The sequence below is a fragment of the Rhinoraja longicauda genome, chromosome 12, assembly GCF_053455715.1.
Source record: "Rhinoraja longicauda isolate Sanriku21f chromosome 12, sRhiLon1.1, whole genome shotgun sequence".
Taxonomy (NCBI): Eukaryota; Metazoa; Chordata; class Chondrichthyes; order Rajiformes; family Arhynchobatidae; genus Rhinoraja; species Rhinoraja longicauda.
In genome coordinates, this window is record NC_135964.1 from 8,925,504 (window position 1) to 8,951,310 (window position 25,807).

The 25,807-nt window shown below is 41.1% G+C and overlaps 1 protein-coding gene across 2 annotated transcripts in view; it reads left to right on the plus strand.

Annotated features, from left to right (window-relative positions):
* The window catches only part of ofd1 (OFD1 centriole and centriolar satellite protein), a 73,293-nt gene that overhangs the window by 3,904 nt on the left and 43,582 nt on the right, over positions 1 to 25,807 (plus strand). For both annotated transcript variants that reach the window (XM_078408977.1, XM_078408976.1), the window contains exons 4-14: positions 255 to 323; positions 413 to 443; positions 562 to 669; positions 1,140 to 1,276; positions 5,951 to 6,124; positions 10,683 to 10,789; positions 12,784 to 12,903; positions 15,714 to 15,787; positions 16,525 to 16,616; positions 22,809 to 22,998; positions 24,951 to 25,081. In XM_078408977.1, coding sequence (XP_078265103.1) covers positions 255 to 323; positions 413 to 443; positions 562 to 669; positions 1,140 to 1,276; positions 5,951 to 6,124; positions 10,683 to 10,789; positions 12,784 to 12,903; positions 15,714 to 15,787; positions 16,525 to 16,616; positions 22,809 to 22,998; positions 24,951 to 25,081 — 1,233 coding nt within the window. The remainder of the gene's footprint in view (positions 1 to 254; positions 324 to 412; positions 444 to 561; positions 670 to 1,139; positions 1,277 to 5,950; positions 6,125 to 10,682; positions 10,790 to 12,783; positions 12,904 to 15,713; positions 15,788 to 16,524; positions 16,617 to 22,808; positions 22,999 to 24,950; positions 25,082 to 25,807) is intronic.

Here is a 25,807-nt window from a genome sequence, read left to right on the forward strand (position 1 = left end):
TTTGGTACCAATCCACAATTTATGTGATACTAGACCAAATGGACCTGTTGGTCCCAAACCTATCCTGCATTGGTGCAGCACCCTCTCCTCTCCCTCCCTCCCATCTCCCCCCCCCTCCCCACCTCCCCCCTCCCCACTTCCTTCCCCCCCCCCCCCTCAATTTGGTGGATTGACATTATGTGTTTTCCCTATGGATTCTTGGTGATATTATTATCAGCACTTGTGAAATTAATTTCACTTCTATTTTTCCAAAGGTATTTACAGCAAAAGATCTCCTACATATCATGAAAATAAGCTCAAGATCAGAACTGTACAAGTCCATTGTGAGTGTGTGTTCGATCATATTATAAATTAATCTTGGTAGTTATATTTTTCAGATTGTGGATAACATGTTTTATTTTTCCAACTTCAGATCTCACATCATCAAAAGGACCATCAACAAGGTAATAGAGCTGATTCAAATACTACAGTAATACATTTAGAAAGAAGTAGTAGCAGTCCTTTCAGAAATATTTGAACAAAAATGTTTCTTAATGTTCATAATACTTATATTGCTGTTAGGATTTCTTATTCAATTCCTGATGGAGCTGACTGATCATCACCTAACAAAAGACTATCGAGATGCAGAGGTTCAGACCAGCTGTATTCCACAGTATAAGGAGTCTATTGGTAAGGAAAGGGGTGGGCTTGTCTCTTGATGCTATTTTGCTTTTGAAGGCGTGAGACTAAATAAAATAAATATTATGGCAATACGTGCAGTTTAATTGTGCAGAGTTGGGCCGAGAGCTTATTCTGTGATGAGATAGTTTTCAGTGAGCGGATGAGAATGATCACATCCTGGCGTTCCCCTGCTCTCCTGGTGGCCGACTAGGAATGTCTCAGCTGCTGATCTTATAAGTGGTCAGAAAACATCAGAAGTGGAAAGTTGTATTTTACTAATGAATCCAAATTGAGATGCAATATTTCAAATGTAAACCTGTTGCACCATTTTGGAATAATTTGTCACCTCTGTCAACTTCTGCTGGTTTTAGACCTCCAATCAGCTGCACCATGACAATGTAAATGCACAATTTCCACCATTTCTGATTTTTTGATTTTGCCTGTATTTCGCACTTCGCTTCTCATTTTCTTTTTCACAGTTGATAAACTTCAAATGATTGATGAAGAGTATGCGACTTATCGACCGGCAAATATGCAAGAGGACTTTTGGGAAACAAAACTACTGAAATATCGCAAACAGATAGAAGAACAACTTCAGGCAGAGCTGCAGCAAGAGGTAGTACACCATCTGCTACTGTTGTCATCATCACATTATAATATTACATAAGGTAGTATTTCTGAATTAGGTAACATATTCAGGAAAGTTTCCTCAGACAGCATGTAGAGGGCCATATATGGAGGTAGGCAAAGCTGGATCTACTTTTAGGAAATTGAGAAGGGCAAGTGACTGAAGTGAACCTTTTGGGATCAGCGATCACTGTTCTATTACCTTTAAGATGGTTATGGATAAAGATAGGGCTAGCCCACGAGTTAAAATTCTGAATTTGGGCAAGGCTAACTTTGATGGTATTATACAGGAACTTGCTCAAGTTGATTGGAGAAGGTTGTTTACCGGAAAAGGAACGCACGTAAGTGGGATGTTTTTAAACGTGTGGTGACAAGTAGAAGGCATGCATATATTCCTGTTAGAGTGAAGGGCAAAACAGAATCGATCAGAGTATTGAGTATATAAGTTGGGAGATCATGTTACAATTGTTGGTGGGGCCACATTTGGAGTATTGTGTTCAGTTTTGGTCATCCAGTTATAGGAAAGATGTTAAGTTGGAAAGGATGCAGAGAAGATTTACGAGGATGTTGCTAGGTCTTGATTGCCTCAGCTCCAGGGAGAGGTTAAGCAAACTGGAAGCATTCCTTGGAGCCCAGGAGGATGAGGGGTGATTTTATAGTGGATAAGATCGTGAGGGGATTGGATAGGGAAAATGCCGAGTGTTTTACCCAGAGTAGAGGAATTAAGAACTAGAGGACATAGGTTTAAGGTGAGGGGAAAATGATTTAATAGGAAGCTGAGGGGCAACTTTTTTTTACACAAAGGGTGGTCGGTATATGGATCGAGCTACCGGAGGATGTAGTTGAGGCAGGTAGTATCACAATGTTTAAAAAAACATTTGAACAGGTGCATGGATAGGATAGGTTTCGGATATGGGCCAAATCCAGGCAGGTGGGACTAGTGCAGATGGGACATGTTGGTCAGCGTGGATAAGTTGGGCAGAAGGGCCTGTTTTCATGTTGTATGACTATTACTCTTTGTCTGTGACATCATGCCCCAGTACAGAGTGCACTGTGAATAAGTTGTATATTCAGCCAGCATGCAATCGATGGTTGACACGAACTGGAAATTCTTACAAGTTAGTTTCACAGTAAATAAAGAACTGAAGATGTTAAGCTTTCTTGAATGATGTGTGCAAATGTTTTCTTAACAACTTAATAAGAGAGAATAAGGCAGAAAATTTCATAAGGCAATATTTAGAGGACTACAAGGGAGTGGGCAAAGCTTGATCTACTCTTAGAAAAGTGGGAAGGCCAAGTGACTGAAGTGTCCAGCAACCACTTTTGGGACCAGCAACCACTGTTCTTTTTGCTTTAAAATTGTTATGGAGAAAGACATGTGGGCCCACAAGCTAAAATTCTGAATTGAGGCAATTTTGATAGTATTTGTAGGATGATTTGAGTAGGTTGTTTGCGGGCAAATTAACATCAGGAAAGTGGGATGCTTTTAAAAGTGTGCTGTCAAGAGCCCAAGACATGCATGTTCATGTTAGAGTGTGGGGCAAGGCAGGTGGGAGTAAGGAAGCTTGGATGACAAGAGAAACTGAGGCTGGGATCATGAAAAAGGAGGAGATATGGCAGCTGGGATCGTGTATCCTTGGAGTCATTTTGGAAACTGAGAACATACTTAAGAAGAAAATCAGGAGGTCATAAAGGGGGCAGGAGATGTGTCTGGCAGATAATATTAAGCTGTTTGCGGTTTATAGCAACAATTTGAATGAGTTTGTACAAGCATGATTAGTACATTTTCAGATGACACTAATGTGGGTGGTATTGTAGATGGCGAAGATGTTTATCAGAAATGACATCAGGATCTTAATCAGCTGGCGAAGTGGGCTGAGGAATGGTTAATGGAGTATATTGCAGAGAAGTGCAAGGTGTTGCACTATGGAAAGTCACCTTGCAGGAAGGGCGTTTTTAAGCTGGAAAGAGTGCAAAGTTTTACAAGGATATTGGCTGGACTCGAGAGGCTGAGCTGTAGGGAGAGGTTGGGCAGGCTAGGACTTTATTCCTTTGTGTGCAGGAGGCTCAGGGATGATCTTATAGAGGAGCATAAGATTATGAGGGAATAGATAGGGTGAATACACAGTGTCTTTTACCCAGAGTAGGGGAGTCATGAAACCAGAAAACAGTGATTTAAGGTGAGGGAGAAAGATTTGCTCGGAATCTGATGGGCAAACTTTTCTATGCAGTAGGTGGTGCATAGATGGAACAAGCTGCCAGAGGAGGTAGTTGTGGCAGGTACTATAACAACATTTAGCCAGGTACAGGGATAGAACGGTTTAGAGGAATATGGGCCAAATGCAGGCAGGTGGGACTAGGATAGATGGGACGTCTTATTTGGCATGGGCAAATTGATTTGAAAAGCCTGCTTCTGAGCTGAATGGCTCTATGACTCTAATTATTGCAGAACCACTTCTAGTCCTGTAGAACTAATTCTGTGAAGATAGATCGTCACCAAGTTATAGGATAACGTCTAAAAGATGCAAAAGTTTATTTAAAAAAAAATCAAATTCATTACAAACAACTTTTGCTTTAATTTTAATTTCCCAATATTTAGTCTACATTCTCTATGATATTCAGAGTTAAATAAAATCAGTCATAAAACAAAAATGCTGGAAATACTTAGCAGGTATTTATGGAAAACAGAATACAAATAATATTTCAGATTGTTGACTTTTCATCCAATTTTTCATCAAAGGTGATGATACCTGATGATCTGACGCCATATAATATGTATTGAAGTTGGTGGATTGGCATCGTATTTGCTAACTACCCTCCCATAGACAATGCCTGACCTGTTAGGTGTTTCCTGCATTTTCTCTTTTATATCATCTGATTTGTTTTTTGTTTGTTTTGTTTTTAAATAAAATTAGTGTCTTTTACTCCTTGGTCTCCTCTCTGAAATGTCTCCCCTCTGATTGTTAAGCCTGCTGGTTGGACAAGCCTCCTCAGAAAGTGCTTGATTTCAAATTTTAATGGGAATGGGGAAATAATTGGCTTGAAACATACCTCTCATTTACCGGAGGTTCTGAAGAGAACTGTCTTCCTCTTAAGTCTCTGACTTTTCTACCTACAAATGGAAGCCAGAGGCAAGTTGGAGATCAGTTGTCTGCACAAAAGACTTTCCTTTCCAATGTTGACCATGCCAGCAGGTCCAGCAGTAGAACACAATCTTATTGAATTGAGAACCATGGAAGTAGAGCACTGCTATTTGTTGAATGCGGCTGCTAAAAGTTTTTAAAAGGGTATCTGGTTTGTTTATTGTTGCTTTATTTAATTTATGCAAGTTTAAATTAAGTTATAACTTTATACAATTTTATGCTTTTAATATATCGTTTTTAAAAGTCTCTGGATATCAGAGGCATTTGAAAACAGTTTGATAATAGTCAACTATCAAAGCAATTCTGCAAAGCCACAAAACATAAATATGGCCATGGAAAATAAATGATGAGGATTAACATGTGCAACTGGCCAGATTAACTGTGGGGCGTTTTTTTTAAGGAGAGCGATGTTGCCATTTCTTCACTGCACTATTTGAACGGAAGCATTTTTCAGTAGAGAGATTTTTGTCTCCACCATACTAATAGTGTCAAATGGAGCACAGTTCCAACATTATCAATATCCATTGTAATATTAGTTAATATGAGAGCTGAAATTTGTTGCAACTGGATTGCAGTATAGTTGCATTTTCTCACCTCCAGCTTGTGACACCATCGTAATGCCAATATGATAACTGAGTTAGTAATGCTTTTTGGACTGGCTCTCATTCATTCTTCGTTGTATTTCAATAATGCTATATCACTAAAATGAGACATTTATGTCTGAAGACGGGCATAGATATTTGCAAATTGGGTAGTGATTGGAGTTTGGTTTAGTTTATTGTCACGTGTACCGAGGTACAGTGAATAGCTTTTGTTGCGTGCTAACCAGTCAGCAGAAAGATAATACATGATTACAATCGAACCATTTACAGTGGGTGGGATGGGGCAAGGTAGGTGTGGGTACCTGGTATTGGGCCTGAGGAACTGAAAAACGATCAGTATATTTTTTCACCTTTTTGCACCTCATTTTTCTCAAACTTTTTTCAACATTCTGCTCGACTTTGTCTTGCCTTGATACAAAGCTCCCTCCTCAAGTCTGATTTGGTTCACAACTTCCAGACTTCTTGCACGACTAGGTACCTACCCTCTCATTGATCTCATTCTTCCGGCTGCATTCCGAGTATTCTTAAATCCCAGTCTAACTACATTTCTTCCAGATTTAAACTTTTGTCTTAATCTGTTTTGTTAATTCATGTTTATTCCCAGTCTTCCTGGAAATTCCCTGTTCAGTGTTCCACAGACCTGTATCCCCTTCCCTGATCCTTTACGACTGTTAAAAACGACATGTTAGTGCTTTTGGTCATGTTGGTTGGATATTCTCCCAAACACCTAGTATGTTCTGCTATTGACAACAATTTCTCTTCTCTCTTGCAGATCTCATGTTTTTCTGCAGAGCTTTCAATCTTAACCATTATTAGTTATGGTACAAAGCCAGTTAAACCGTATTATTATCGACATGATATTTGCATTATCTTAAGAATTCATTTAAGAAACTTACCCAGTTTGTTTGTTCATTGTAGGTGCAGCATTTTAAGGACGTGGAATTAGCTAAAATTCAGATTCAGGAGAAAGAGCGGTCAAGGAAAGAAAGAGAAGACCACAGATTGAAATTAGATAAAATGTACCAGTTGAAAGCTGAAACATTGATTGCACGAGAGAAGAATGCTATTGAGAGACTTCAGAAACAGCAGGAGGTAGGTTGAAATAAATTGGGGAAAAAAGCAAATAAAATCCATTAATAAATTACTTATCCATGTTCTCCAGTGATACGACCCACTGAGTTACTCCTGCACTTTGTCTTTTTTTAAAAGCCAACATCTGCAGTTCCTTGTTCCCAAACCAGGCTGCGATGCAGCTTAACAGTATGCTTTCTACCATGCATCTGTTAAAGTTTGTAATAGTCGTCAGAGTCATGCCGACTTTCATCTAACTACTTAGTGAAAATATGGATTTGTTCATGAATGCCCATTCTCTGCTTTACTAAATCAAGCTGCTCCGGGATTCTATATTGTCGTTGGCTTTAGAAGCTAATCTCAAGTGGCAGAAACCTGACCTTTAGGTGAATTCACAATGAGACGACATAGAAACTGGCAAGCTTTTATATGCCTCCACAGCAGCTGTCACTTGAATGTGTAGGCATTACGATGGATTTGTCATTGAAATTCAGGAGCAAAATGAGTGGAGGTTGTGGTTTTCTGGCCTCACATAATCTCCTGCTAGAATGAGAAGATGGAGTCCTCCATACTCTTTGTCATCTCCTGCATTCTACAAGGCAGGCCTGATTGATTGCTAACCATGTTGTCATGTATTCACAGCAGCTTGGTCTTGACACTATCCCTGTCTTGGTCCTCAGCTAGAACCTCTGAGGCAGTACAGATGTGTGGCTCTACCCTCTAGAGAACTCCCATCCTAGATTCCCTCTACCTCATACCAGACAGTAGCTCACCAGTGCCAGGTGTATCATCTGGTGACACGCATCAGTGTATCATCAGTGAATCTGGGAATGCTCTCCCACTACCTCGTTACCTCTCTGTTCTCCATGGCAGATATTCAGTGTGTTATTGCTGTCTGGCTGCAGGCAGAGTTCGCTTTCAAGAACTTAACTCCTTCTGTATATCTGCCTCTGAATTAAGTGTGGTTCTGGTGGGACCCATTTTAATGCATGTTTCTGGGTTTAAACTTTATGCAGTTTCAAATGATTTTTTGAGTAATTTCAACATTTTATGTGGGACCCAAATGAGTATTAATTCTAAATACAACAATTGTTTTGAACAGCAAAAAGGATGATATCTAATGAAGGGTCTCGACCCGAAACGTCACCATTCCTTCTCTCCTGAGATGCTGCCTGACCTGCTGAGTTACTCCAGCATTTTATGAATGGCTTCTCGTATTTCTGCCTGTCGCCATTATTAGTCTTCCTGTCTTTCCAATGGTTGAGCACTAATTTTCAGTGGAGTAGTTGGTGGAGGGAGGATTTTCACCCATGAGTGGTAATCTGGTAGGTAAGACGGAGAAAACCAGAAGGGTGAGAAATCCTTTCCAGTGATTTATCACGTGAGTAGAGAGAGGGAAGAGAGAGAGAGAGAGAGAGAGAGTGAAATTCCTGCTTTATTTGTTTTACACTGAATGATTTGATGAATTGAGTTGATCATTTCGAAGAATCACCTACTAGTGCCTACCAATCTGTGCCCACCCCCCCCCCCCCCCCATCAGTGCATTATCATCCCCTTACTCTATTCCCGATACCCTCTTTGTAGATGACACCTGTATTGTGGGCCAGGTTTCAAACAATGACAAACCAGAGTACAGAAAGGAGATAGAGAGCTAACTCGCATGGTGTCAAGACAATCACCTCTCCCTCACCCCCAGCTCTCCCACTGTCTTCCTGTCTCCAATTACGTCCTTTCTTTGCCCCGCCCCCTCCTCTGACATCAGTCTGAAGAAGGTGTCTCGACCCGAAACGTCACCCATTCCTTCACTCCTGAGATGCTGCCTGACCCGCTGAGTTACTCCAGCTTTTTGTGATACCTCTCCCTCAATGTCAGCAAAATGAAGGAGCTGGTCATCGACTTCCGGAAGTGGGGTGAAGTACATGCCCCAGTCTGTATCAATGGTGCTCAAGTGGAGATGGTTGTGAGCTTCAAGTTTCAAGATATAACTATCACCAACAATTTGTCCTGGTCCAACCACATTGACACTATGGAGAGGAAAGCTCACCGATGCCTCCACTTTCTCAGAAGGCTAAGGAAATTTGACATGTTTCCAAAGACACTATCCAATTTCAACATATGCACCATAGAACGCATCCTATCCAGTGCATCGCAGCTTCAGATGCCAACTGCTGTGTCCAAGAACACAAGACGTTTTGTGAATGCCTAGTCCATAGTACAAATCGGCATCCCTCGATAGTCCCAGCCTCAACTACCTCCTCTGGCAGCTTGTTCCATACACCCACCACCCTTTGTGTGAAAAAGTTACCCCTTAGATTGCTATTAAATCTTTTCCACTTCACCATGCACCTATGTCCTCTGGTCCTCGATTCCCCCACTCTGGGCAAGAGATTCTGTGCATCTACCCGATTTATTCCTCTCACAATTTTATACACCTCGATAAGATCACCCCTCATCCTCCTGTGCTCCAAGGAATAGAGACTCAGCCTACTCAACTTCTCCCTATAGCTCAGACTCAGGGCCGTTTTTACAGCATTATGGGCCCCCGGGCAAAGCAGTGTACTGGGGCCCCTACCGTTACTCTCCCCCACCCCCCTTTCCCTACCAGCCCCACCCTGTCGTGCCCGCGAAAAGCACTTACCGAAAAGCACTTAGCGATGGACTTAGGGTGCTACATTGTTGCGAAAAGCACTTACAGATCGCTGTGAGAAGCACTTAGTGACCGAAAATGTTGCGAAAAAATCACTTATTGAACCTACATTTTTAAAGTAGTATTTATTTATTGCAAGTCACTTAACATACACAGATCAGCATGGGGCCCCTATGCTCGTGGGGCCCCGGGCAAGTGCCCATCAGGCCCATGCGTTAAGACGGCCCTGCTCAGACCCACTAGTCCTGGCAATATCCCCGTAAATCTTCTCTGAACCCTTTCAAGCTTGACAATATCTTTCCTATAACATGGTTCGCAGAACTGAACACAATACTCTAAATACGGTCTCACCAAACGTCATATACAACTGCAACATGACCTCCCACCTTTTATACTCAATACTCTGACTGATGAAGGCCGTTGTTCTAAAAGCCTTTTTGACCACCTCATCTAACTGCAACTTGACCTTCAAGGAACCATGCACCTGCACTCTTAGATCCCTCTGCTCTACAACACTCCCCAGAGGTCTACCATTCACTGTGTAGGTCCTGCCCTTGTTAGACGTCCCAAAATGCAACACCTCATTTAAACAATTTATTTGGCAATCACCAGGAAGAGGTGGCCGAAGTGAACAACAAGTTCCTTTCTGTAGTATGTATCGTTCTCTATGTCTGGAAGTTCCAAAGTCGCTGAAGGTTCGACTAGCTTCGACCTGGGGTCCAATCGCCCGGCGCGGGGGAGCTGAGATCCCCCCCGATGCAGGAGCTTGATCACCCCGACGCGGAGGGCCCGATCGCCGGCTACGGGAGCCATGATTGTCCCGTCAACGGAAGGTTCGTGGCCCCCAACCGCAGGAGAACAAAGAAGGGAAGAAGATTGAACTTTTTTTGCCTTCCATCACATAGAAACATAGAAACATAGAAAATAGGTGCGGGAGTAGGCCATTCAATATGATCATGGCTGATCATCCAGCTCAGTAGCCTGTACCTGCCTTCTCTCCATACCCCCTGATACCTTTAGCAAAAAGGGCCACATCTAACTCCCTCTTAAATATAGCCAATGAACTGGCCTCAACTACCTTCTGTGGCAGAGAATTCCACAGACTCACCACTCTCTGTGTGAAGAAATGTTTTCTCATCTCGGTCCTAAAAGACTTCCCCCTTATCCTTAAGCTGTGACCCCCTGGTTCTGGACTCCCCCAACATCGGGAACAATCTTCCCGCATCTAGCCTCTCCAACCCCTTAAGAATTTTATATGTTTCTATAAGATCCCCCCTCAGTCTTCTAAATTCCAGCGAGTACAAGCCCAGTCTATCCAGTCTTATCACAGTGAGGAATGTGGGGGAGTCGCTGTGGTGGATGTTCATGTTAAAAAATTATTTGGGTGTCTTGTTGCTCTTTATTGGTATGACTGTATGGCAAATCAAATTCCTCGTATGTTGCAAAATATACTTGGCTAATAACGTACTATTATGATTATGATTAACTCACAATCCTTTGTGAATGTGCTGTTGTGATGAGTTCTTTTACAGTACAGTCTACGCGCTGGGTTTCCAGGAAGTTAGTTATTAGGAAGTTAATCAGCATAATTGGAGTAATCAGAGGCCAGAATAAAGTAGCATTGTTTTAAGAGAGGAAATGAGAAATGCTACTTCCTGTGCAAGTTATGAGCTGATTTTATCAATTAAGATTTTGCAGTGGCTAAGAAATATTCTAATGTTAATTTGTTGAAAACATCGCAGAAAGCTGATATCGTGGAATATTTCTGATGGATGCAGCAAATTAATGATGTCAATTTAAAGTGGGTAATCCATAAATGTGAAAGGCTATATTGAGCTGGATTCAGAATTTATTTTGTTACAAGTTTTGATTGTACAATATCTAATTAAATTATAATTTTACAGATTTTTTAGGATTTTTATTTTATTACAGGTTGAGGAGAAAGAAATCTATATGCAAAGGCAAAGTTTACTGAAAGATATTGATGCTCTACGTAATAGAGAAGTAGAACTCAGGCAACGAATTGAAACCTTTGAGTTGTAAGTACAACATCAAGTTATGATACAATGGTCTTCAACATTCAAAAACTGGAGCAGTGATAAAGTTGAGTTCATCCATGTTAGTAAGCCAATTTATATATTTAAAAAGTGCAGATGCTGAAAAATAAACAAAAATTGCTGGATGTATTCAGTGTGGAGAGAGAAAAAGCAGTTACTCTTTCCGATCAATGACCTTTCTTCAACCCATTAGGTCCAACATGGGAAAGACAGCTTTTATTTCAATGGAGAAAAGCAGGGACTAAGAAAACCAACAGTACTGTACAGTTTTTAAATTAAAAGGTTTAAAATGTTTTCAGTTTATTTTAATATTTTATTATTTCGGAAACCAAGATATTCATAAACATTCAAAAAAAATTTTTTTGAAGGAGGCTTTGAACATATGTCTGAACATAAATCTATGCCTGTCTTTGAACATAAATCTATGTCTGTCTCTTGCCTTGTAATGTCTCCCAATGACAGCTTGGAATTATGTTTCAGGAATTTGATGTTGGTTTTCAAATGACATTGCGTACCCAAGAATATAACAAAGGTCTCAGTACTTTTGAGATAGGCCTGGGAGAAAATGTTGTGGTGCAAAATCCTTCCAACTGGAAGATTTTTCAGAGACAGCATTGGTGATATTTTTTCAGTAACTTGAGATGCCTGCTGTTAATAAATGAATGTAATGAATTGCTTGAAAAATTACAAATATGTAAACTACAGAATGGAAAGATCCAGAATCAGATTTTTTAATTGCTTTCTGCAAATTGTTGCTAGTGTCTAAGGAGTAGATGAGAAAGTGGGATATCGTAGAATCTGGTGTGGAAAGGGTGATCAATAGTTGTCGTGGACTCGGTGGGACGAAGGGCCTGTTTCCTTGCTGTATATCTAAACTAAATAACACTTCTCGTGCCAATTTCTGGTCAGCATTTCAGGAGGAAGATTATCTGCCAACACACCATGTATCATTTTTCTTAGATGGGAATTTACATAGAAAAATAAATCTCATAAGAAGTACTCAGTGAGAAATACTTGGCTGCATATTTTCTGAGTGAGTTGGCTAGGGGCAATTCTTTAAATTGATAACTGGCAAACACATTTTTGTTCATGACTTTTAAACAGAATAAACTAATCAAACTGATAATATTGTTATTACAAACCCATATTGTTGTAATTTCTAGACCACATCATTGTTATCTGATTGGACCTCCTGAAAATGTTGCTAGCTCCTGCAAGTTCAATTTGTTGCTGCCAATAAAATAAATTGTTTTGACTGTTAAATCCGTGTTGAGACCAGGGTTCATATGCATGTTGTTTTATGGTTATTAATGAGACCATCTTACTAGTGATTTGCTAGATAACCTTTTCTAGATTAAAATAACACCTGTGGTGAATCATGAGAAATAGCCCCATGTTATGTAGTCATAACCACTGCTGACTCTGTTTTGTACATGTAATTTGTAAAGGTCTGGAGAAAATGTATCCATTCTGATAAGTTAAATATGGTTTTAAATATGATAAATGGCTAACATGCACAGGTAAACTTTTAATTTAGTTTAATTTAGAGATACAGCACGGAAAGAGGCCCTTTGGCCCCCCGAGTCCGCACCGACCAGCGATCCCCGCACATTAGCACTGTCCCACACACACTAGGGACAAGTTACATTTATACCAAGCCAATTAACCTACAAACCTGCATGTCTTTGGAGTGTGGGAGGAAACCGAAGATCTCAGAGAAAACAGGGAGACGTATAAATTCTGTACAGGCAGCACCCATTGTCGGGAACGAAACCCGGGTCTCTGGCACTGTAAGCGCTGTCAGGTAGCAACTCTATCATTGCGCCACCCCTGTTATTTGTTACATCTGTTTATCTGTTATAAATTGAATTAAATAACCAATTTGTACAGATTATTGGAAAGCTGAATAGAAAACTGTGATGTATAATAATTGTCTTTGGGCGCAGATTTCATTCATGATTTTTCTCCCATTTCAGGACCCAGAATTTGCATGAACAGAAGAACAAAAGTGCAGAAGACAGTCTCCAAAGACGGGAGCTGTCAGTAAAAAATATCGAGGAGTCTTACGAGCAAAAGCTTAAGAATGAACTGTGCAAGTAAGGCATGTGTGATTCAAGAGTGCAATAAACAAAAGACAGTGATTTTATTCACTAAAATGTTCAATTTCCTATGGCATTTTAAGGAAACTTAACTAAAGCATAATGCTGAAGTGGGAGCGTTACAATATGATGTACTGTAGCAAGGCATGGATAAGAAAAGAACAAAAGGCTTTTAAAGTTACTCAATAGTGTTCAGTAGTGCTTTATTGCTGTCTTACGAGTGATGTTTATGTGTACTTTGTTTATGTGTAAGCAAAATGTTACAGAGCAATTTTTGTTTGTGATTAACAATTAGTAAATACTTCTCCATGGCAATTTTAATTTTCTGCAAGACAATTTGGTAAACAAATGTAGATTCTGAACAAAAGAAAACACAAATGCAGATGTGTAGGAAGGAAATGCTGGTTCAAACCAAAGATAGACACAAAAAGCTGGAGTAACTCAGTGGGTCAGACAGCAACTCTGGAGAAAAGGAACGGGTGACTTTTTGGGCCAAGACCTTCTTCAGAGTGCGGGAAAGGGAAACGAGAGAGAGAGAGATGGTGATTATAGAGAGATATAGAACAAATGAATGAAAGATATGCAAAAAAAAAGTAACGATGATAAAGGAAACAGGCCATTGTTAACGAGGGGCAAGGTGAAAACAAATTACAGACAATGAGACTGAATAAGATGACTTTGAAGCTTGTACGACTCTGGTGGGGGAGGGATGGAGAGAGGTTACTTGAAGTTAAAGAAATCAATATTCATATCTCTGGGTTGCAAATGCAGATGATGGAATCTGAAACAAAAGCAGAAATCTGGAAGAGGTTAAGCAGTATCTACGGAAAGAGAAACCGATTAACATTTCAGATCGAAGCCCCTGCATCAGAACTAGGTCTTTTGTTAGTTCTCAACAGAAGAAACACTAACTAGATCTTCATATAATCTTACTGAAAACATTGTTTATTTTCAAATCATGTTTGTGAAAGAACTCAATTAGTAAAGGTATGATATGGGACAGAGCAATAGATGCCAGGAAGGTCCCAGAAGGACCTTTGATCTTAGCAGTTCAGTGATTTCAGGCAAGATGAGTGCATAGTTATAATTTGCTTCTGTTACTTTGTTTGGACAACAACATTCAATGTTAGTTGAACAAATTGATTTTTGCTACAGTCTCACGAACCTGACTTGGCTACATGCATTCCTTATCTAACATAGCAAGTTTGAATGATTAATGAACATGTTGGAAGTCTTTTGGTAGCTGTGAATGTAAACCACAAAAAGGGACGAAAGAGCTTTATCTATTAACACACTCACTTTCATTTGAAGAAAGTCTGCTGTAAAATATTATAAGCCGAGCTCTTTAATAATCGAGCTTGGAGGCAAATATATTAATGAGAGAACAACCATTTTACGCTTGTTGCTTTGCCTTTTGTCTTTTTTCCCCCAATCTTTGTGTCACTGCTAAGGCCAGCATCTTTTGACGACTTCTTGGGTAGCTGCAGTCCTCGTGCTGAAGCTCTCTCTTCAGGAAGGAATTCCAGGATGTGGATGCAGTTAATTTCAAGGAACGGCAATACCTAAGGCAGGATGGTTTGTGACTGGAGAGGGAACCTACAGGAGATCATTTTCTTATGCTTCAAATAACTCTGGCTTGGGTGGTACAGATTGCAGGCTTTGGATAAATCATTTGCTTGTATTTTTATATCTCCATTGCTTTTTTCAATTGGATTGGAAGATAATTTTCTTTCAAATATACTTCATATCCCTAAGATAGACACAAAAAGCTGGAGTAACAGCGGGTCAGACAGCATCCCTGGAGAAAAGGAATAGGTGATGTTTCGGATGAAGTGTAGATGATAAGCGAAGGGTTCTCGACTCGAAACGTCACCTATTTTTTTTATCCAGAGATGCTGTCTGACCTGCAGAGTTACTCCATCTTTTTGTATCTATCTTCGGTTTAAACCGGCATCTTCACTTCCTTCCTAATCATACTTTATGTTTGTTGTCTTTTTTTATAGACCACTTCAGAAAACTAGTGATTTTCAATTTATGTTTAAAATTCTAACATTTTAAATAATGTATTTAGGTGGAATTTTGAAAGATCGCAATAAAGTTATGTTTTTTTTAAATGTACTGTTGGTTTTAACCCATTTTGTAGAAGAGAATTTTCAGATTTTTAATTCTGAAATTTTAAGACAATGTTCAGTCCTCTGAATTGTTGAAATAGATAGATAGATTTAGATTTTTTTTAGATTTAGAGATACAGCGTGGAAACGGGCCCTTCGGCCCACCGGGTCCACGCCGCCCAGCGATCCCCGCATATTAACACTATCCTACACACACTAGGGACAATTTTTTACATTTTACCCAGTCAATTAACCTACAAACCTGCACGTCTTTGGAATGTGGGAGGAAACCAAAGATCTCGGAGAAAACCCACGAAGGTCACGGGGAGAACGTACAAACTCCGTACATACGGCGCCTGTAGTCAGGATCGAACCTGAGTCTCCAGCGCTGCATTCGCTGTAAGGCAGCAACTCTACCGCTGCGCCACCGTGCCGCATTCTATTTGATTTCACCGGGGGAAAAGCTCAGTGATAAATTGTTATTGTAATAACCATAATCTATTTTAAGATAATTTGCTTTTATATGCAATTAACTGCTACCAAATTAATAACACTGGCCAGATAGCGTCTGCATTTTTTTACTTCATCAAAAAGCTGGAAGAGATAGATTCCTTCTTTCCTTAGTTGACTGTACTTAATACAGATTTGTTTTATTTGTTGTTATAAACTATTAAATAATGCAATGCTTCTGTGTAGGTATCAGTTGGAACTGCAGGATGATTATCGGAAAAGAATGGAGAAAGTGGCAGTGAATGAGAAAAGAATTGAAGGTGTGATTTATTATTTGGCAATGCTTTAAACAGCAGAATACATTCCTGGTGGATCCAAACCTTCTGGTTTGGTTGCCCAGTTATTGGAAAGATATTGTTAAGCTGGAATGGGTGAAGAGTAGATTTATGAGAATATTGCCAGGACTCGAGGGGCAGAGGTTATATGGAGAAGTAGAGTAGGCTAGGGCTTTATTCCTTGGAGTGTTGGAGGGTGAGGGGTGATCTTATAAGATCATTAGAGGAATAAATGGGTAAGTGCGCAGAGTCCTTTACCCCAAAGTGGGGGAATCACGAACCAGTGAACATAGGTTTAAGGTGAAGAGGGAAAGCTTTAATAGGAACCTGAGGGACATCTTTTTTTACATAAAGTGTTGTGGGTATATGAAATGAGGTAGTTGAGGCAGATACTATCACAACATTTTAAAAGTATTTAGACAGGTACATGGATAGGATTGGTTTAGAGGGATATGGACCAAATGCAGGCATGTTGGACTATTGTAGATTCAGCATGTTGGTTGGCATGAGGAAGTTAGGCTGAATGGGCCTGCTTCCATACTGTACGGCTCCATGACTCTATATACTTCTGTCAGGTTGTTGCCTGAAAAAGTATGCATTAACAACAGTGAAATTGATGATAAGTAGTGATTTCTGTTTAGGTTTTTCTACTTTAACATGTACTTATTTTATATTTTATGGTATCTGTACTTATTACCTTTGATCATAATTTTGCTTTGCAGCAGAAGCAGCTCGGTTACATGGAGAATCTCTTATCATACAGTCCAGTAAAGAGGAACATCAACAAACCCGCGCTCAAGCGATGAAGTTGGAGGTAAATTGTATAAAGATTTTTCTTTTATTCTGCATTTGAAGATAATTGGAAACGCTGTTTAGTTTTAACCACAGACAAATCATTAATTTAGTTAAAATTACCCGGGCATGGACCCGTTGGGTCCAAATCGCTCCTGCGGGCCCGGCAACCCTCCATCCAAACCCTCCTGCGGGCCTGAAAACCCTCCCCCAACTGACGCCACTCGCCCACTCCGTCCCTCCTCAGCCCCCCTTAAAACTCCCCCGGGGCTGGGGGTGGGAGAGGAAAGGGGAGAGGGAGCCACTCACCCCGGGCCCAGGCGGCCATCGCGCCGGCCAGCAGAAGGAGGGCTCCCCCCCCCCCCCCCATTGGCCGCCACTCCTGTCGCTTGGGCGGGTCCCGCCCCCCTCCGAGCGGCAACCATCCCCCAACTGCGCACACGCGGATCCGGCGGCCATCTTGTGTAAGCATTAGATCAACGGGCCCCAACTGCGCATTCGTAGACCTGTTGGGTTCCCATTGTGATGTCAAACACAGAGGTAGCCAATCAGGACGCACCGGACCCCACGTGGGGGGGAGGTGGTAGAGCCAATCAAATTTATTAAAGTTTAAAAAGTGATTCTTTAAAGTTTAAAAAGTTAATAACTTTTAAAATATAACAACCTTTTTAACCGCAGGCCAATGGTGAGTAAGGTGAGGCAAAAATTGTTGCGCATTCGTGTACCATTTTGGCTGTATATCAGGTACACGCAAACACACAAGATGAGAGTTTTAATATACTAGACCAAGTGGACCCGTTGGGCCCAAATCTCTCCTGCATTGGTACAGCACCCTCTCCTCCCCCCTCCCCTCCTCCCCCTACCCTCCCTCCCCCCCTCCCTCCTCCACTCCTCCCTAACTCCCTCCACCCCCCTCCACCTCCCTCCTCCCACCCTCCCTCCCTCCCCATCCCTCCCTAGGACCTAGATTTAAACTTTAAAATGTGAATAACTTTAAAAATATAACACCAATTTCAATTAAACTTCTTCCATTAGCACCAAAGGGACAACGGTGAGTAAGGTGGGCCTAAAATTGATGCTCTATCGTGTACCGTTTTGGCTGTAGTTCAGGAACAAACAAACAAATGAGAGCTTTAGTATATAGATATCAATAAGGACCAGAGGATAAGAATTCCTGGATGTGTAAATATCGTATATATTTCAGTCTTCAGATTAAAGACACTAAATAGTTGAAAATTGTTTCAGATGTTATTTTTTGATATGCTTCTTCCAAAATGAACATCAAGCGGCTAAGAAAAAGTAAAGGAAATGAATCCATTGTATTTTTTTTAGATTGGTCAAGTAAAAGTAAGCATGCAAATGGTGCAAACAAAGAATATAATCAACTGTTTATTTTTAACTTTATTTTTAAGTCATGATATTATTAAATTGACTTTTGAGGAAGTTTACTATCTCATTGTTATGGCCATTTTCAGTAAAACCTAATGTTAATTAGCAGCTGAAGAGGAAAGGAACCACTCTCTACTGAAAAGTTGGGTCTACAGTTAAATTTAGTTATGTCTTCTGAGTTGATGAAAGCTCTATCAGGTTGGATCTACCCAGGATTACATTTGTGAGGACATTCATTAATGTTCTTTAATGGCTCATTGGGATCCTCGGAAGCCCTCCCATTATACAATCTGTCTTCAACCTGTTTTGGTGATTAGAGAGGAGAAACAACAAAATGCAGGTGCTGGAATTTTGAGCAAAACATGAAGTGCTGGAGGGACTTAACAGCATCTGTGGAGGCCAGGCCATGATTCAGATGGAGACCCTTCTTCAGATTGAAGGAGTAAGTGGGGAGAAAGCGGGAAAAGAGATGTGAGGGCGGGACAAAGCCTAGCAAGTGATAGGTGGATGCAGACGGGGGCAGGGGGTGGGAGGGGTGGGGAGGTTGATCAGAGGGGTGGAGTAAGTGACAAAGGCTAGAGATGAAAAGGAGACAATGGACTGTCAGATAGGTAGAACCAAAGAGGAGGAGTGAAATGTAAAGCCAGAGGGAGGCATTTTTGTAGAATGGGAGGGAAAAAAGGAGGGAATCATCTCCCATCCCCAATTCCCTCACTTCCCTTTCATCCCACCCTTTAGACTGTAGAAGGGTCTTGACTCGAAACGTCACTCATTCCATCTCTCCAGGAGATGCTGCTTGTCCCGCTGAGTTACTCCAGCATTTTGCGTCCAGCTTCGAGTGAGCTGAAAGTTTGGATTTGATTGATATGAGTGTCCTTGCCCTTGGACAACGTGATTGCAACTTAGTCAAAGTGACAAAATATTTGATTTCATGCTGATCTGGAGCAGCAACCTGGTGATATCGACAGAAAACTGCATGAAGCTGTTCACGCCAGGAATGAGCAGAGAAGAAACCCAGGCATTTCAGGACTCCTCGGGTACTTGGATGATCCAATGCACTATGATTCTGCCTGAAACACCCGACTTGCGTTCCCAACAACAAGTGATCTTGCCAAAATTGTGAGAGACGTTTACATGCAGCTGTTCTCAAATAATGACGGTAAATTATTTGATGACGATGATGAACATCGAGGAGTTGGCGGCCTTTTCTGGAGACCGGCCCGGCGCTTCATGCCGCGGGCGCGGCGTGGACTTTAACATCGTGGAGCTGTGATCCTTTGCCGAGGAACGACTGCGGAGAGTTCCAACCGCGGTGCCTGTGGACTTTAACATTGTGAGCCGCCGGTCTCTGGTAAGAAGAGGCCGACTCGGCAGCTCCATGCCGCGGAGAGTGTTTCAATCGTCCCGACGCGGAGAGTTTCGATCATCCCGACGCGAGGGCTTTGGACCGTCGGCAGCGGCGACTGCGGACGGTTCAACAGCCCCGACCGCGGGTGAGCAAAGAGGAAGATGATTGAACTTTATTACCTTCCATCACAGTGAGGAATGTGGAATCTGCTGTGGTGGATGTTTATGTTAAATTTTATTTTATGTAGCTGTGTGTCTTGTTGCTTTTTACTTAATATGGCTGTATGGGAACTTTAATTTCATTGTACCTTAATTGGTACATGTGACAATAAATTGATCTTGAAATCTTGAAGAAGATCATGATCAAGCTGAGCCCACCGCAAACCAAATGAGAAGAGCTTGATGCATTCTATCCGGAAAGAATGTCAGGAGGCCGAAGCCTATGGAGTCATATTCAAACCCGCAAGACATTGTGAAGCTATTGAAGTGGGAAATGGCTGTCCTGGAAAACATGTCTAAAAGCCCAAACACACTTGAAAAAGTGGACAGATTACTCATGACAAGTCCTCCTAGCTCAGTTGAATCCAAAGGTTGTTTTAGTTCTGCTGGCTTCTTTGTCATGAAATTGCACACGTCATTGAGTGATGAAACTGCTGATACATTATGTTTTTTAGACCCTACCTAACGACGGTCTAAAGTAGGTTTACGTTTGTGAAATTAAGGTAAATTTGCCAAGATGGAACGAGTTTTAATTTGAAAATCACAAACATTTGATTTTTGAAAATGATCTTTTAATCAAGGGCAAAGTGATAATGACTCATCACTTTTTCAAAATTAATCAATTAATCAGTTAAACAGAAAGCAGCCCTAGTATCAGTCCCTGAATCTGCACTCTGTGGTTGATCACAAGCTGAATTTTTGGATGTGATTTATCCCTGGAGGCTGTGTACTTCACTCATGCTGGGGCCATTGTGCTGAATTAATAATTGGCTCTTAAAAATCAAAAGTTATTCCCTCCTGCCTTGGCTTCTCACCCTGACAGTCCTCCATGTTGAGGTCAGAATGTTTTTTTTCTCTCGGTACCAGATCTTTTATGCACACACACGCACATGCACACGCACACACGTTTTGACAATGGCTCTCTATAATATTTCCATTTTAAGTTCTGAGCCATTATTTTAACCAATTCTCAACTATAGACATTGGACATAAATATAGAAGCAGGTGATGGTGTACTTCTCCCCTCTTGGATGTCACATGTGATGAATGGTTATGCAACTAAATGAATGGTTTATGCAGCAGGAGATGGAAGATTGCCAATACAACAGGGATGCTCTTATTTTTATAGCGAGAGGTTGAATAGGCTGGCACTTTTTCTTTTAATTTAGGAAGCAGAGGGGTGATCTTCTTGAAGTACACAAGATCACGAAGGTGTGGATAAAATGAACGCTCACTGTCTTTTTACCAGCATAGAGGATTCTAAAACTAGAGGGCATATGCTAAAGATGATTTAGAGGGACTTCAGGGGCAACATTTTCATCACAAGGTTGCTGTATCTGGAATGACCTGGCAGAGGAAACTATAGATGTGGACACAATTACAACCTTTAAAAGCTATTTGGACAGAAATATGGATAAGAAGAGGTTATGAGCCAAATGCAGCCATGTATGCCAACTTGATTAGCTTGTGCAAGGTGGGTTGAAGGGCCTGTTTCCGTGCTGTATGGCTCTATGATTCTGACTCTGTGACTGGAAAGAGCCTTAGAGTGGGCATCGTGATCCTGCATAAGAGAGATGAGAGTTGATGATGAGAGTATTTCAACATTTATGTATTCATTATCTGACGTGCTTGAATAATAGTGTGTACATACATGTTAGAGCAGAACTAAATATATGAGTGGCTGTGTTGTCAGATGGGTTCTTGGACTACGACAATTTTAACAAGATTGGGATAGGGTTTATGATACCCCATTCGTTGCAAGTCGCTGATATCCCTTGCACCACTTACAAATATCATCTAATATCTGCCTCCTGGGATTGCTGGCATGAAGGACCTCTCTGCAATTGTTGACTTGCAGAATGGCTGGTTTGATGAATCGGGGTGCCTGATCCCGAGGCAGATACTACACGGCGCCGACTTATTGAACCGAAGGGCCTGTTTCCACGCTGTATCTCTAAACTAAACTGACACTGGTTGATTTTGCCAGATGAGTTGTACCGAATAAATAATTAGTGCTCTGTAATCATTTACTATGCAATTCATAAATGTGTGCACTCTCACTTGAGGTACACTGGGCAGAGCATTACACCAAAAACACCAAGGCATGCAGATGCATGTCTCTCGCATACTGCCATTTCAGTAAATTAATTTAGGAGCTTCCAACTCATTGTCTTTGTTCCAAATACACAGGACAAGATGTTAGAAATCCAAAGTGCCAAATCTCAACTTGGTCCCGGTGGTGATGGGAGGCTTATGCACTCACCTTTGCTCCTCCAATGTTGAGAAAGGCTTTAATTTATATTTAGTTTAGTTTAGAGATACAGGCCCTTTGGTCCACCGAGTCCGCATCGACCAGCGATCCCCGCACACTAACACTACACACACACACACACTAGGGACAATGTTTACATTTAGAACAAGCCAATTAACCTACAAACCTGTACGTCTTTGGAGTGTGGGAGGAAACCGAAGATCTCGGAGAAAACCCAGGCAGGTAATGGGGGAAACGTACAAATTCCATACAGACAACACCCGTGGTCAGGATTGAACCCGGGTCTCTGGTGCTGTAAAGCAGTAGCTCTACCACTACGCCACCGTGTCGCCCTAGGTAGAACATAGTTAAACATTTCTGTGAGAATTTTATCCAAATGTAAACGTGATCATGAATTATAGGCTAGATTTTACCCATACTACGCGTGCAGCGTAAGGTTCACTAGGTTAATTCCCGGAATGGCGGGACTGTCGTATGTTGAAAGGCTGGAGCAATTAGGCTTGCATACACTGGAATTTAGAAGGATGAGGGGGGATCTTATTGAAATATATAAGATAATTAGGGGATTGGACACATTAGAGGCAGGAAACATGTTCCCAATGTTGGGGGAGTCCAGAACAAGGGGCCACAGTTTAAGAATAAGGGGTAGGCCATTTAGAACGGAGATGAAGAACTTTTTCGGTCAGAGAGTGGTGAAGGTGTGGAATTCTCTGCCTCAGAAGGCAGTGGAGGCCAGTTCGTTGGATGCTTTCAAGAGAGAGCTGGATAGAGCTCTTAAGGATAGCGGAGTGAGGGGGTATGGGGAGAAGGCAGGAACGGGGTACTGATTGAGAGTGATCAGCCATGATCGCATTGAATGGCGGTGCTGGCTCGAAGGGCTGAATGGCCTACTCCGGCACCTATTGTCTATTGTCTATTGAAAAACTTTGTCTTTAACTTTCAGTCTAACGAGTCAGCGTGTTTGTAAACGTGTTTCATTGCTCGCAGGTTGAACTAAATGAAGCCAAAAGCCAGATTTGTTTGCTAGAGAGGCAGAATGAGCTACTGAATGAAAGATTAAAGGACACAGCTGACCATGGATCGTTAAGGACTGAAAATATACAGTTTCAGACTGAGATCAAACTGCTTCGGAAACAGTTGGATGAAGCTCGTTGCGAAAATCAGACACTGTGTACAAGTTAGTGTACTTGAAATCTTCTGTAAATGTATTTGTATTATAAATCATGCAAGGACATTTAGATAGTAACCAATTTAAGTATTGCTTTTATATTTGCAGTAAGACCATTAGAGCTCAGAATCTCACTTTGTGTTCAGAAATGTAATCAACAGTGCTGCATATTGAAAGTCTATTACCTCATTCAAGAATATGATTTGTACTGTGCCTGAATTTTCAACATGCAGTGCCAATGGAGAACCCTCCACTAACAGTATTTGATATTTAAACCCTCTTCAATGACCCAAAAGGCAATGATTGTGCAATGATGCTTTAAAAAGTTGTAATATAGTGGACTAAAAGATACGTTTGTTCTTGTGAATCAAACGGGTTTTATTAACGAAACAGTGGTTGAACACATGCGCGCTTAGTTAGGAGAACAGTTAGGTGCTTGTTGCTGTTGAGAGGAGCATCACACGTCTGTCCACTCGTGGGCTCGAGCTGAGCTTCTCATCTCCAACTGTCAACTGTCATCTCCAACTGTCAACTGTCATCTCCCTGTCACGTGATCATTCCAGTTCTGGTGACGAAGGTTCGATCAGTAAGTGGCTTGACCCCCAGGTGGAGCCACAATGGGTCCTTTTATTACAATAATGGTAAGGGATGTTGAACAGTGGTCACTGAAAATTGGAGAGAAAGAACAGTCATTTGTTATTTTTTTGGTGTGCGCCATCACAGCGACTAACCCAGATTTAAATCCTAATTTAGACCATAATTTACATTTTTTTTACTACTTTTGCAGATATTGTTAGATACCCCAATCATTAAATGAAGTGACACAGTTCAGGGGGAAATTGAAACTGCATTAGATTCATCTAGATTGTGTGCTTCACAAAGTAGCGTAGGCAGAAGATTGTCATAATAGTGTCCCATCTTTGGCATGATGAGGCTTACCCAAAAAAAAAGAAAAGAGAAGAACGTAAGTAGAAAATTTAAAAAAAGAATTGGGGAAAACATTTTTTAATTTTAATTTCTCTTTATGAAAATTAGCATAGCAGAAAATTTAGTCCCAGCAAGACTGCACAAACGCCATTGAGGGTAACCAAAGAAAGAGTGGGGGCCTTCAGAAAACAGACTGGTCATCTTTGTGTGGACCCGCAAGAGATGAGCAACGTACTCCGAGTATTTTCTCCTTTGTTTTTACTGTGGAGAAAGACATGAAGTCTAGAGAACTTGGAAAAGTTGATGGAGATGTCTTGAGGACAATCCGCATTAATGTCAAGGAGATGCCTAAGGCCTTTGAAGGTATGAAACACCCAGGCCTGATCAGATCTATCTGAGGACACTGTGGGAAGCTAGAGAGGAAATTACAGGAGCCCTCGCTGAGAAAGATGAATCGTCATTAGACACGAGTGATGTGCCAGAAGACTGGAGGGTGGCTAATGTTGTGCCGATATTTAAGAAGGGCTGCAAGGAAAAACCTGGGAACTATAGACCAGTGAGCCTAACATCTATGGTCTGAATTTAATTTTTCAGGTTGTTATGGATTTAAACACGTGGTTTCTGAGTTATGAGCTCATGCCTTTGTATTACTAGTTAAGAAACAAAACTGGTACTGTTTGGGCCAAGTAAACTACTTTTTTTGGAATCTCTGTAATTTTGTACTTTGCACATTCTAAACAAGGTGAAAAGCATTGCGAATAGGTCTCTTTAAATAAGGGATATGGTGGAAGGTAATTTAACAAGTTATATAATGAAAAATGTTGTGCAGGTTCATATTGTTCAATCGTAAAGGTCACGAGTGATCTTCAGCGGTGTGACATCTGTCACATTGTCACACTGAATGATCGTGATCAATAGAATGAGAATTGTGAATGTGCTGTCACTACGTTAAAAATAGTCCATAACAATAACAAAATAGAAAGACATGAATCAAATAAAACATTGTTATGAAGATATCATTTTTGGCTTTCCAGTGTTAAACGAGCCTTCTGCTGCGCACACAGCACTTCAAGCTGAACTGAAGAAAACAGAATATTCCAGAAAGCTTGACCAGGATGAATGTCAAAGGCAGAAAGAAATATTCGAGCAGCAGCTGAAGAAAGAGGTAAACTGAAGCATTGTCATGGTGTTATCAACTTTAAAATGAATTGTTTTGGACTTGCAGTAATATTCAACTGGCATCCCTTCCAGGTGCAGATATAGCTTGTAGGATCAATGTGTGTGAAATGATCATTGTTCCTTCACAGAAATCGTGTTGGTAAACTAGTGTAGAACAAGGATAGGAGCAGTACGAATTGTGAAACCAATGGAAAAAATGTAGGTGGAAGATGAGAAATGGATGCACATCCAGGTGGGGCACAGGGAAGAGAAGGGGTGGAGTGGGTTTTATAGGTTAGTTATCTAAAATTGGAGAATTCTGTGTTCATACCATTAGGTTGTAAGCTACCCAAGCGGAATAGGAAGTACTGTACATTCAGTTTGTGTGTGCCCTCATTCTGGCAATTGAGGAGGCCCAGTACAGAAAGGTAAGTATGAGAATTGGAAAGGGAGTTAAAATGGCTAGCAACTGGGACATCCAGTAGGCCTTGGCGGACTGAGCACAAGTGTTCACGAAATGCAATTGAGTCTACACTCGGTCTTGCCGATGTTAAAGAGGCCACATTGGGAATATTGGATGCAGAAGATGAGGTTATAGGAGGTGCACGTGAAACTCTGTCTCACCTGGACTGCTGGGGTCCCTGAATGGATTGAGGAGAAGGTATGGGGACGAGTGTTACATCTCCTGCAGTTGCAAGGGAAAGTACTTAGGAAGGAGTTGGTTTGGGTGGGA